General features: G+C 46.8%; 1 protein-coding gene across 4 annotated transcripts in view; it reads right to left on the bottom strand.

Moving 5' to 3' along the window:
- MTMR11 (myotubularin related protein 11) overlaps nucleotides 1–13,889 on the bottom strand; it is a 135,861-nt gene extending 121,972 nt beyond the window's left edge. For 2 of the 4 annotated variants that reach the window (XM_069218235.1, XM_069218233.1), the window contains exon 1: nucleotides 13,524–13,889. In XM_069218235.1, the coding sequence (XP_069074336.1) occupies nucleotides 13,524–13,583 (60 nt within the window). In that variant the 5' untranslated portion in view covers nucleotides 13,584–13,889. Of the gene's footprint in view, nucleotides 1–13,392 lie in introns of all 4 variants that reach the window. The other 2 variants (XM_069218236.1, XM_069218234.1) reach the window with 2 other exon arrangements.
- Nucleotides 13,890–14,098: the final 209 nt, after the last annotated feature.

Raw genomic sequence — 14,098 nt, 5'->3', positions numbered from 1 at the left:
CCTGCAAAATGGAGAATAGTAACAGCTGTTTTTTTTTGTTTGTTTTTTTAAAGCTACAGGCCCCAGGATAAGAGGCAGGAAAGATAGTGAAGTCCACTTCGTCACACAATAAAAGTCTGCACTTTTCGCAGTTAGGCAAGGTGGCTTCCTTTTTTTGCCTTAAAGCCTGTGGATATTTATAGTTTGCCCAGACCAGCCACAACATACCACGATTCAAAGATGTTTAACAGTACAAGATGGAAGCAATATGTTGTAAACTAAAAAATAAAATAATAATCATCTGAGAAGAGGACAAGAGGAAGAGTGTTTGGCCTAACGATATCTAGCAGGAACAGATACTGAGGCGGAACTACATAAAAGTATTGGCAAAGGGAAAAAGTGTTACTTTTTTTTAACCTATTGTCTTTACCAATCTTTTTTTTTTTTTTTTTTTTTACAGATGCTTTGCAGCATCAGTAAAAAAAAAAAAAAAATAATAGACATGATTTCCTAGGCACGTATATGTATCATGATGTATGCAGGTCCCATTTGGATCAGTAAATAAATAAAAAATGCTATTTTTACATTGTGTGGTCGACCGGCAGAAAATGGCAGCTACAGGGTCAACCCAAAAAAAAAGTAAAAACAAAATGTTCCAGACGTGAGGGGCTCTGGGGACCAATGGAAGAGTGGGGTGGGGGAAGAGGTGGGGTATGGACAGGGGCGATGGGAGCAACTGAGGAGCTTGATTCTGGGCTGCAGGAAGCAAAAAGTGTTAAAAAACCAGAGTGCATGGGGAAGCTGGTGGATGGTTGGTGAGGAGCAGCTCAAGCTGAAAGAAAAAGAAAAAGAAAAAAAAAACAGATCTGTAATGAGAGCAGTGGAAGAATACAAGCTAATCATTCAACAGGAAGGTAAAGAGTCTGTAGTCTGGAGGAGGGACAAAGAACAGAGCACCAAGGCAACAGGCTGAATAAGAAACCAGCAAAGAAGAGTGCTGATCAAGCTAACAAAGGATGAGCAACAAGCAGCCACGAAGCCTACTGTAAGTTTTTGGGACAACCTACAAGAGACTCATCTATAAACAGCTAAAGCTGCCTTGTGGGCGAGACCTAAGCAAGAGAGGATAACATTCTAAGTCACTTAAGTATTTTATAAACAAGCACAAATTCTGATAGCTTTTTAGACTGATGCATTTTGTTGGGAGTAGCTTTTGAGACAATAAAGGCCTTGTCCTGAAGCAGTCCTAGTACAATTCAATATGTAACTGCATTGTACAATTTTCAAAGCCAATTGAAGTTTGGTTAACACAGAGTGTGGGGAATTGTGTACATTTTCTCACACAAGTTTTCAAATTGTCATGGCAATTTTACAAAACTGTATGAAATGGCACTTTAGCTCAAAATATGCTTTCCATGGATCTTGAGTGGTTTGGCAGTATCTTGAATGGTGGCTTGGCTCCAACTAAGGATGGCTGCTTCTCACTCAAGCTCAGGGATAGCTGGGACCACAATGAGGGGCTGTAGCTGCTGACCACCTACTCTGTGCATGAAAAGTAAGATGTGAGAGTTTCAAGAAGCCCTGCCTGGAAATCTTTGCTTTCAAAACCCTAAAGAACCTTTTCCTGATACCGCCAATGACTCTCCCACGAAGCATCGCCTGCATAAGATCTGCTCAAAATAGTTATGATGTAAATACTTACAATTCATCCTCCTTCCCCTTTATCCATTCCACTCCCCACTGCTAATTATAGCTGACTGTTAAGATGTTTTGTATTTTCTCTACTTTTAATTGTAATTATTCAACATATTTATTAAGGGTGTTTTGGGATAAGATTTATATTATACTAAAAGAAACATTTTAAAACTGGGCAGTATCTTCCATGTTGTGACTATCTTTCCTGATTCTACTATATCTGGCATGACATTTTAACACAATGGCTTAGCCTCCACGCAAGATGTCAGCAGGAGACTGCTCCAAGAAGAACGAGTCTATTTGTAATTGATTTTCTGTTCAAGCCATGGGTAGATTTCATGAAAAAGGTTTGAGAAACTTTGAAAATTTCACATAAAATTATCACAGGTATAGGTGAAGAAACCAGGAATTTTAGGTCTTGGTCACATAGTTGTATGTTTTTGTTGGTATTCTCCTTTGCTAAAATGCGCATGACGTTTAGCACCATTTGTGAAGGCAGGTAGGTGGGTCATGTTCTACAATTTAGTACCGTGGCTATCAACAGTACAGCGGGTGCATTGTCTTCAGGGTCAAGGGGTATGGGCGGCCTACTTCACCACAATTAGTAGATGTGTTTACCACCAACCCACAGGATGGGGTGGCAATTACCTTGTTTCTATTAGGGCCAGTTACACCCTTGGAGGAGTTAGTAGGTCTGCTTATAACAATCATTTGTCTCAAATTCTCTGGCTGACCGAAGGCTTGCAGTAGTGATTCTGCATAACATCTCTTATATTTGATCTACTTGGAGGCTCGGTTACAGGCTTATAGCAGGTATGGCACAGCTGCTGGCTGGTGAAGGTAACTGACTACCATATGTATTTCAGAAATACATATTTAAGTATTCTGGTGGCTCTGAAGGTCTAGACATTCTAAATCCTCGAGTTACAACAGATCCTAAGACTGTATGCCTCTTGGTCCCATGTTCTGTAATGGACAGTATATATTTGGAATGCATTGCTTGATTACATATAATGGCATGTTGTTTGTGTTTAGGTTTGGAGCTTGATCTCTGTAAGGAAGTGGGGGTACTGTCTAGATTTGTAGAATATTTATGTCTATATTGTACTGTAATTTATGCAAACATTTTACAATTAATTACAAATGCCCTAACATCTGTACTTTTCTGTTGATTATACAGTCAACAAAATTAAAAGCAAATGTCAAACACTCCCCTTAGCTCGTTTTAGAAAAATGTGTCAATAACCATAACATTGTGCTCCTTTAGACAAACTAGGAACACGAAAGTTTGTAGGAAGGCTCCAGTTTTGTGACGAAACACAATGTTCTGCAGTAGGTTTCAAATACAAACAAAGGCTTGTTTTTTCTCTGAGCCATCAAAAAAGTGTCACATTGGGCACAGTTGCGTGATTTTACATATCTGTAGTGCTTAATTTGTCAAAAATAGGGACAGGCCCTACATTGTTCTTTGGAGCCTTCATTGGCGCTTCCCAATGATGTGGCTCATGAATTACCAATCGCCTGGTCCTGATTCATCCTCACGCCTCTTTATTCCACCACTCTAAGCGTCCTTTCTTTTATCTTACTCTTATAAGTTCTTTATTATCCCTGCTTTCTCCCTTTGTCACTGTCCTCCTATCTCTGATGATGAAAAATAAGTCCCAGTCCTAAAAAAGGAGTGCTATTCTCCAACCACCGGCACAAATTAAGCATTGTGCGTCTGTGATTTTTAATAGAGTGAACCATGATGACATGGAGAGAAGTGGTCACACTAGCACACATTTTTACACTAATGTGGCGTTACCATTTCCTAGTGCCATATTTATGGTCCAATGTATGCATTGCACCACACTAACCTCTTGCTCCACATTATGCGTGCGCCAGACAATGTATTCAAGGAGGAGTTCCCAGGCAGGAAAGCCCTAAAAAAAAATGATGCAGTGAAACTTACAAGCTTTCATTGCACCATTTTTAGTGTCATTTTTAATGCTTACCTGAGGCAGGCGTTAAAGTGACAATGCCATTGATTTCAATGGGCCTCCCTTGACTTTGCAGGATTAGCGGTATCGTTTTTGGAACTAATCCTGCAAAGCTCCACAGTAGCGTAAAAAATATTAACGCTATTGTCCTAACATGCGCCATATTTTAAATACAGCGCACACATGGTGTCGTCGGGGGGGGGTGCCTGGCAATGCAAGAAAAGTGGAGCATCAGGACTGATGTGCCAATTTCTTGTAAATATATCCCTAAATTGGGTGGCAGGAAGGCTGGTAGTTCAGTGATGTTGTTTGAAGACCAAGGCCTTGAGTTGTTTTTGAAGAGGTGGCGAGATGGTGCTTGGTGGACTTCATTGGTGACTGACTGGAGCTACCTGACTGAAGCCATTTGACCAATAAGGGGAGTGCAGTGTTTTTTTTCTCCACTCATGCCACACAGTGCTGGTTTTGTGGAGAAACACCCGAGATCCTCTATTTATTGATTGGCCATAGCCCCTGAATGATTGGGCTCCTCGCAAATCCTGGCTGAGGTCCCCTTTGGTATTATTGCTGGTCTGAAGTCACAATTTCAAAATTAAAAGGAAGACGAGAACCTGTGCCTGTTGCTACAATGTTTTCGAAGTCATACGACTGCGGCTATTGAGTTGGAAATTTATACCTGTCTTTGGACATTCTTGTTGCAACCAACACCGGACTGACCTCTGCTTCTCAGACCCATGAAGCATATTGGGCTGCAAAGCAAGTCCTGCTGCCTAGGTTCCACTTTTCTCCTCCCTTGATCTTCTATGTTCAGAGACAAGAGCTTAGATAATATGACAAACCTACTTCAATTCCAGCTCTTCTTCCCAGAAACCCAGGGCGGTCCAGCCTTTTTCCCAGAAACCCAGGGAGATCCTGATTGGTCAGAGTATAGGTTATTACTGAATCTGCCACTGGACGCAATCCCTGTTGTTCACATACACATTTCAGGGCATCATGATCAAAGTCTCGTTTGAGGAAAGTTATATCCTAGCCACGTAGGGCACATTCAGTAGATGATAAAGAAAGCCCGTTTCCCTCTAGAAACACATTCATAAACTAGTCCAGGTCACATTCACACTGTCATTGAGCCCATCTGTCAGTGGGCAGCTACAGAGCCATCTCAAAGGGGCCCATTGGCAGAGACATCCCAGGGCACTGGGAAACCCATTCAGCCACTATTTGCTAGACACATGTTGCGCTCCAGAAAGCAGTTATACAGTCACCGTCACCATCCAGTGTACAGCCCGGATCACCGCGTGCACAGAGGTCACTTACCACCAGTACAGGTGCGGTGCTGGCATGGGGGGCTCCCGCTGGGTTCAAGAGCATTTATCTTGCCGTCAGGTTTTGTATTTTTACTCTTGTTTGTGATAGATTTGAAGCAAACTATCTAAGCATGGCTGTTTAATTATATTAGTATGAATAGATGAATGCCTTTCCTCCCTGCAGAAATAAACTGAAAGAGACATTCAGAGCACAGTAAAGCTTGTCAGCTGGTCCCATGTCATGAAAGAGACGTGATCCGAAATCAGTTCTGACTAATTAATTAGTAACAAAAAGGTTCTGGGAATTGTAGGCTTATACTTATAATGGGAGTTATGAAGTAGTAAGTCTCAGCATACTTAGTGCTATTACGTACCTCTGTAGACTACAACTCATCTAATTGTAGAAAGATAAAGCAGTTTTAAAATACTATACATTGAGATATCCTGCAAGGTCAAAACGAGAAGAGAGAATGATGGTGCCTGACTGACAACCTGTAGTGTGGTAGTTTCTACTGCATTGTGGGTAGGGCCGAGATTGTTAGCACTGGAGACGTTTTTGCCAATTGATACACTGTTGCAACTGCATTTGAGCTCACCCTGCAGGACTTTGTCCAGAAAGAAGTATGGGTGACCTACCAGCTGTTGGTGGGGTCTTACAGGCCTAGGTATGGGTTTTTGTACAGTGACAGGGTTTTGCTAGTTTTTTTAGGTCGGTGGTAGGAGACCAGAATTGACAGAAGATGTAATGGTTGTATGTTGCTGCAAAGATGGCACTTGCAGGTCCTCCGGAGTCCTAGCTTGTGTGCTCACAGAGGGCTTGGAAGCGAGTGTGGGGCGAGCCTGCACTTGGGAGCTTTAGGTCTATTGCAGCGCCCACTGGGGAGCCAGTTTTATTGTACGTAGAATATAGAGGCTGTTCTTGATAGATCGAATTTGGGGCGACAGGTGATGTAATTTGTGTCTGGAGGCTCTAGTTGTAAAGATACTTACAGATAACTGTCATTTCACTACAGAGAAAATACTGATATGTCCTTGCAATAAAAATAATACCACTGAAAACACCATAAAATGTGTTGTCTCCTGCTAGTTTAATAAAAGGGATTATAATTATATAGCAATGAACTCATGACGTCTGCATGCCCCACACATCACATGATTTTGCCTCTAGGTAATTCGGTTTACAGTGGAGCCTCCTTATTCAACAATGGTTACTCTTTAATGTGTTGAATCATGGAAACCAGAGCTCCCCAGCTGGAGACACTGGCATTGAGTCGGGTGTAAAAATAGCCCCTTCCTCGGCAGCCCCGGGCTGCTTCACTCCCAGCCGCGGCCAGTGCCCCGCAGATGGAGGTGACCCACTTCCGGGGCTCGGAGCTCTGCCTCCTGCTTCTACCGACTGCGCAAGACAAACAAGCAAAGCCCCAGGACACACACACAGGCCCGGCCGACGCCTCACAGCTCGTGCTGACTTACACCGCTCCAGCGAACCGGTGCAGCTCAGGAACCCATGTACAGCTTCAGCAAGTACACACAGCTCCGGCAAAGAACTCATCCACAGCTCTAACGAGTACACACCGCTCCAGAAAAGAACTCACCCACAGCTCTAACAAGTACACACCGCTCCAGAAAATAACTCCTCCACAGCTCTAACGAGTATTCACCGCTCCGGCAAAGAACTCATCCACAGCTCTAACGAGTACACAGCGCTCCGGCAAAGAACTCATCCCTTCATCCACAGCTCTAACGAGTACACACCGCTCCGGCAAAGAACTCATCCACAGCTCTAACAAGTACACACCGCTCCAGAAAATAACTCCTCCACAGCTCTAACGAGTATTCACCGCTCCGGCAAAGAACTCATCCACAGCTCTAACGAGTACACAGCGCTCCGGCAAAGAACTCATCCCTTCATCCACAGCTCTAACGAGTACACACCGCTCCGGCAAAGAACTCATCCACAGCTCTAACAAGTACACACCGCTCCAGAAAATAACTCCTCCACAGCTCTAACGAGTACACACCGCTCTGGCAAAGAACTCATCCACAGCTCTAACGAGTACACACCGCTCCGGCAAATAACTCATCCACAGCTCTAACGAGTACACACCGCTCCGGCAAAGAACTCATCCCTTCATCCACAGCTCTAATGAGTACACACCACTCCGGCAAAGAACTCATCCACAGCTCTAACAAGTACACACCGCTCCAGAAAATAACTCCTCCACAGCTCTAACGAGTACACACCGCTCCAGCAAAGAACTCATCCACAGCTCTAACGAGTACACACCGCTTCGGCAAAGAACTCATCCACAGCTCTAACGAGTACACACCGCTCCGGCAAACAACTCATCCACAGCTCTAACAAGTACACACCGCTCCGGCAAACAACTCATCCACAGCTCTAACAAGTACACACCGCCCCAGAAAAGAACTCATCCACAGCTCTAACAAGTACACACCGCTCCAGAAAAGAACTCATCCACAGCTTACACACCGCTGACCCACAGCTCTAACAACTACACACCGCTCCGGCAAAGAACCCATCCACAGCTCTAACAAGTACACACCGCTCCGGCAAATAACTCATCCACAGCTCTAACAAGTCCAAACCGCTCCAGCAAAGAACTCAACCACAGCTCTAACAAGTACCCAGCCCCTTGCAAACAGGCGCAGCACTGGCACTCACCCACAGCTCCAACAAGTACACACCACTCCAGCGAACAGGCGCAGCACTGGCACACACTCACAGCTCTAACAAGTACACACTGCTCCAGCAAAAAGGTCAGAACTGGCACACACTTGCAGCTCTAACAAAAACACACCGCTCAAGCGAACATGCACAACACTGGCACACACCCACAGCTTCAACAAGTACACGCCGCTCCAGCAAACAGGTGCAGCACTGGCACACACCCACAGCTCTAATGAGTACACATTGCTCCAGCAAAAAGGGCAGAACTGGCACACTCTTGCAGCTCTAAAAAAAAAAAAAAAAAAGCACACCGCTCCAGCGAACAAGCACAGCACTGGCACATACCCACAGCTTCAACAAGTACACACCACCCTGCAAACAGGTGCAGCACAGGCACACACCCACAGCTCTAACAAGTAGACACCGCTCCAGCGAACAGGCGCAGAACTGGCACACACCTGCAGCTTCAACAAGTACACACCGCCCTGCACACAGGTGCAGCACTGGCACACACCCACAGCTCTAACAAAACACACCGCTCCAGCGAACAAGCACAGCACTGGCACACACCCACAGCTCTAACAAGTACACACCGCTCCAGCGAACAGGCGCAGAACTGGCACACACCTGCAGCTTCAACAAGTACACACTGCCCTGCAAACAGGCGCAGCCCTGGCACACACCCACAACAAGTACACATGGCCTACAAACAGGTGCAGCACAGGCAGTTACCCACAGCTCTAACAAGTACACACTGCACCAGCAAAGAACTCATCCACAGCTCTAACAAGTACACACCGCACCAGCAAAGAACTCATCCACAGCTCTAACAAGTACACACCACTCCAGCGAACAGGCGCAGCACTGGCACACACCCACAGCTTCAACAAGTACACACCGCACCAGCGATCAGGCACAGCACTGGCACACACCCACAGCTCTAAAAGTACACACCGCCCTGCAAACAGGTGCAGCACAGGCACTCACCCACAGCTGCAGCAAGTGCACACCGGTTCAGCAAAGAACTAATCCACAGCTCTAACAAGTACACACCGCACCAGCAAGCAGGTGAAGCACTGGCACTCACCCACAGCTCTAACAAGTACACACCGCCCTGCAAACAGGCGCAGGACAGGCACACACCCACAGCTTCAACAAGTACACACCACTCCAACAAAGAACTCATCCACAGCTCTAACGAGTACACACCGCTCCGGCAAACAACTCATCCACAGCTCTAACGAGTACACACCGCTCCGGCAAACAACTCATCCACAGCTCTAACAAGTACACACCGCTCCAGAAAAGAACTCATCCACAGCTTACACACCGCTCACCCACAGCTCTAACAAGTACACACAGCTCCGGCAAAGAACTCACCCACAGCTCAAACAAGTACACACTGCTCCGGCAAATAACTCATCCACAGCTCTAACAAGTCCAAACCGCTCCAGCAAAGACCTCATCCACATCCCTATCAAGTACACACCGCTCCAGCAAATAACTCATCCACAGCTCTAACAAGTACCCAGCACCTTGCAAACAGGCGCAGCACTGGCACTCACCCACAGCTCCAACAAGTACACACTGCTCCAGCAAAAAGGGCAGAACTGGCCCACACTTGCAGCTCTAACAAAAACACACCGCTCAAGCGAACAAGCACAACACTGGCACACACCCACAGCTTCAACAAGTACACACCACCCTGCAAACTGGCGCAGCACTGGCACACACCCACAGCAAGTACACATGGCCTGCAAACAGGTGCCGCACAGGCACACACCCACAGCTCTAACAAGTACACACTGCACCAGCAAAGAACTCATCCACAGCTCTAACAAGTACACACCGCTCCAGCGAACAGGCGCAGAACTGGCACACACCCACAGCTCTAACAAGGACACACTGCCCTGCAAACAGGCGCAGCACAGGCAGTCACCCACAGCTCTAACAAGTACACACCGCACCAGCAAAGAACTCACCCACAGCTCTAACAAGTACACACCACTCCAGCGAACAGGCACAGCACTGGCACACACCCACAGCCTCCACAAGTACACACTGCCTTGCAAACAGGCGCAGCACAGGCACGCACCGACAGCCTCAACAAGTACACACCACACCAGCGATCAGGCACAGCACTGGCACACACCCACAGCTCTAAAAGTACACACCGCCCTGCAAACAGGCACTCACCCACAGCTGCAACAAGTGCACACCGGTTCAGCAAAGAACTAATCCACAGCTCTAACAAGTACACACCGCCCTGCAAACAGGTGCAGCACAGGCACTCACCCACAGCTTCAACAAGTACACACCACTCCAACAAAGAACTCATCCACAGCTCTAACAAGTACACACCGCTCCAGCGAACAGGCGCAGCACTGGCACTCACCCACAGCTCTAACAAGTACACACCACTCCAGCAAAGAACTCACCCACAGCTCTAACGAGTACACACCACCCTGCAAACAGAAAGACTTCTAGAGAAAAAGACACACAGCTCCAGAAAACACTCAGCTTCAGCGAAATACACACCTTTATCAAACATTCAGACACAGCTTGGTGCTAGAGTTACAGCAAACATACACAAACAGCTCCATCTCAAACACACAGAACTTATGCCTCAAGTATTCAGGCATCACAATCACACAAGGACGGAACAAACGCGGAGGATGGCACTATGGGCCCTGATGCAAGCAAGAAAATGGGTCCCCAGGTCTGGTACTGAACAAAACAACAATTGGGGTGAAGAGGGATACTCCTAGTCTAGGGCCCTGGTGTCAGTGCACCTGCTGCACTGCCGGTAGCTACGCCCTGGAGACAAAACTCCAGCAAAGACCCGCAAACCTGTTTTTTTTCTATACCAAATGCCAGCACCAAGTCAGTAAATACAGTGGCTGGATGGGTAGGGAATCCTATGTGTAGAAAACAGATGACATCTCTAGCCCGATTGGTCCGAGCTTGATTGACTGCTTATTAATACCACTGTCGAAGGGAGCGGCACCATGACAAAAGTGAGACTTAACCTCCCCTGAGTAGTTGCACCATCCCACATTCAACCATGGTAACAGCATATTACACTCTGCGCACATGACACTCCGTCACAGACTTGGCAGATGTCCTGTCCGCTGAATTACAAGTTCATTATAGCAGCAATAATTTCAATTCAGCTCTCTCGCGTTTTATATGTGTTCAAAATGACATATAACACGTTGACTCTCTATAAATCTATTATTAAACCACCAGGTGGATAACAACATATGTCAGTGAAATATTGAGTTTATTTCTGCAACCACGGGCTTAACGTTGCAATACCACTGCTAGGGATGCTCAACTGAGTAACTCCTCCCCGCTGCTAATGATAAACATTCTAATCCCACTGTGTGATCCTGGGCCAATTCCTTCTTCGCTATGGATCGTTTCCCTTACCTGCCCATATTACGAGCGCAGAGAAAACTGGTTAACCCTTAATATTCGCTGTCGGGGAGGTGGACAGTGCCCCCGGCGCGATGCATCCCCGCACTGATCATATCAGAGCCCGCGACTCGACATGCCTACATATCGCGATAATCAGCTTCTCCACTTATCCATCGCAATGAACCTGCTTCCAGTAAACCTAAATGCCCAGTTTCGTAATGCAGTGACATTCCTCTTTGGGCGGACTAGAAAAATATTAAAAAGTAAGGTGTGGTCGACCAAAAGGACTGCATATTCTATCGTTTCTTCTGCAAAATCGATTTTATGAAGGATTTAGGAAAAAAACACTTTCTTCGCCGGATAAGTACGCGTTTTTTCTTATTCCCTGATTTCTCTCAAACTTCTCAGTTCTTCCTCCATTTTACAAAGCCGCTGACATAATCGTCTTTTCCTGACCGGCGTCTTCATAACTTTTCTCAGGGCCAAGAGGAAACCTGTCCACCCGCGTAACACCTATGAGCGTCACGGGAGTCAGGCATCGCACGGATGTCCATCTCGTTAATATCACGGCCGGTGAAGACGACTTCAGGAGAGTCACACATGACAATGGTCGCTTCACGCGAGCCGCTTCTGTGGAGAAGGACGTCATCAGAGTGACACCTGGCACCAGCGACTTCAGGAGACACACCTGTGAAGAACAACTTGAGGATACACACGTGCCAAGAGACACTTCAAGAGTGACATGCCTGTTAAGAACAACTTCAGCAGACTCACACCTGGCAAGAACAAATTCAGGAGACTCACACCTGGCAAGAAAAACTTCGGAGGACTCCCACCTGGCAAGAAAAACTTCGGAAGACTCCCACCTGGCAAGAAAAACTTCGGAAGACTCCCACCTGGCAAGAAAAACTTCGGAAGACTCACACCTGGCAAGAAAAACTTCGGAAGACTCACACCTGGCAAGAAAAACTTCGGAAGACTCACACCTGGCAAGAACAACTTCAGGAGTCTCACACCTGGCAAGAACAACTTCTAGAGGCACACAACTGGCAAAAACAACTTTAAGGAGGCACACACCTGGCAAGAACAACTTCAGGAGGGCCACAAGAGGTAAGAACAACTTCAGAAGATCCACACCTGGCAAGAACAACTTCAGGAGACTCCCACCTGGCAAGAACAATTTCAGGAAAGTCACAAGTTCTTGAAAGTCAGACCTGATAAGAATAACTTCTGAAAAGTAAGCTGGTGTCCCTGATGTTATGAGTCACACCTGGAAAGACTTCATATAAGTAATGCACAGTAATGACCACCTCAGGAGAACCTGAGCGAGTAACAACTTAGAGTCGCACCTGGCAACAATTACTTCACCAGTCATAACCAGCAACAGCAAGGTCACGAAAGTTAGACCTATTAAATACATGAACCTCACGAGAGTCAGATCTGCTAATGACAAATTCATGAGACTAATACCCAACCATGTGAACTTCATGAGAGGCGTATCCAGTAACGAGGACTTTGCAAGAGTTAGATCCATCAGCTAGTTAGGCCTCATGAGATTCAATCTTGGCAATGACAACTTCATGAGATACCCAGTTATGAATAAGAATTAGATCCATTTACAAGTCTGATCCCCCTGATAGACATTCTTGGTAATGACAACTTCTCAAGAGTCAAACCCTGAAAAATGACTTTTTGGGAGCCAACCCCGGTAACTACTTGATGCAAATCAAACCGAATAACCACATATATCTTTTAAGAGCCATCTCCAGAAAGTAGAACTTTGGGAGAGTCACTTAACGTCACTGATATCATGAGGGTCAGACCTGGCAATGAGCGCTCCATGAGAGTCATTCTCTGAAATGACAAGTTGGTGAGAGTCATTCGGGCACTGACTCACTTCACAAGAGTTGAGCTTGCCAACGCAGACTTCTCAGGAGCCAGATGCAGTAACAATAATTTCCACGTTGATTCTTGACAGGCGGGTGATGGCAACTTCCCGAGAGACATTCCCCATAAAGCAGATAATCTCATATGTGTGAGTTTCAGATCGTCGACAACTATCGCCGTGATAGTACCGGCAGTAATCCCATAGAGGCGACGAAGTAACTGCCAAACATAACTTTAAACTTTTTTTTTTTAAGGAACGGAAAAGTTTCACTTGCAAGGCGACTACCCATCGTCCCCATCACGAGACCGGTTTTGAAATCCAAACTCCCAAACCATCCGGACGAACAGCGAGTGGATTAACCGTTTTAACGGCAGCACCAACCGCCCAACACATTTAGCAACAAACAAATTGCTCTCTCACTCTTACTGTACCTACCCAGATCAACGACATAAGCAGGTCCGAGGAGACTTCAGCGATGCAAAAAAAAAAAAACCTCAAAGTAAATAGAACCACACGAGCGGTGGAATAACAAGGGTGCCCATAGCGCTGGCCCGGTGTGTGCTCACCATGTACTGCCCCGGCTGGTGCTGTTTGACGTCGAACGAGCTCCGGGACCCTGATAGCATCTTGGGACCTTTGTTCCGGGGCTGGCAGGTCACTGAGCGCCGCTGCGGGGAGCGGGGGCCCCGCTCCCGCCCCAGCCCATGCTGCGCCCGGGTATAAAGGTTACTCTGTTCTGCTGCTGAGGGGAGGCTGCCGCCCTCTGCCTGCTGCCCCTGCTGCTGGTGTCTGCATCGCTGCCGCGGGAGGCGGCGGGCTCTCTCTGTGGGGGCTTTTAAACTCTTTCCCCGGCATTCTCCGGCGCCCCCTCCTCGCCCTCACTCCCCGTCACGGACCTTGGAGCAGCCGTGTGTGCTCGCTGGATGGCTGGGGGTGGGGGTTACTCTCACTCCCCCTTCAGCCTGCCAGAGGGAGGGACCTGTTCAACGAGCCGCGATAATGTGTTAGTGGAGGGGTAGAGCTCACGCCTGCCGGTCAGTGACAGAATGTTCTTGTGTAGCGCACACCGAATACTGCAACGCTTCTCGGCGCTGTGGAAACCCCCTCGGAGGGAAGAGTGGACCTTGTGAAAGGGTGAAAT

This window comes from Pleurodeles waltl, chromosome 12 (genome assembly GCF_031143425.1).
Source record: "Pleurodeles waltl isolate 20211129_DDA chromosome 12, aPleWal1.hap1.20221129, whole genome shotgun sequence".
Classification (NCBI taxonomy): domain Eukaryota; kingdom Metazoa; phylum Chordata; class Amphibia; order Caudata; family Salamandridae; genus Pleurodeles; species Pleurodeles waltl.
Note: the sequence above shows the minus strand (reverse complement) of the source record. Positions and strands in the feature narration are given on the sequence as shown.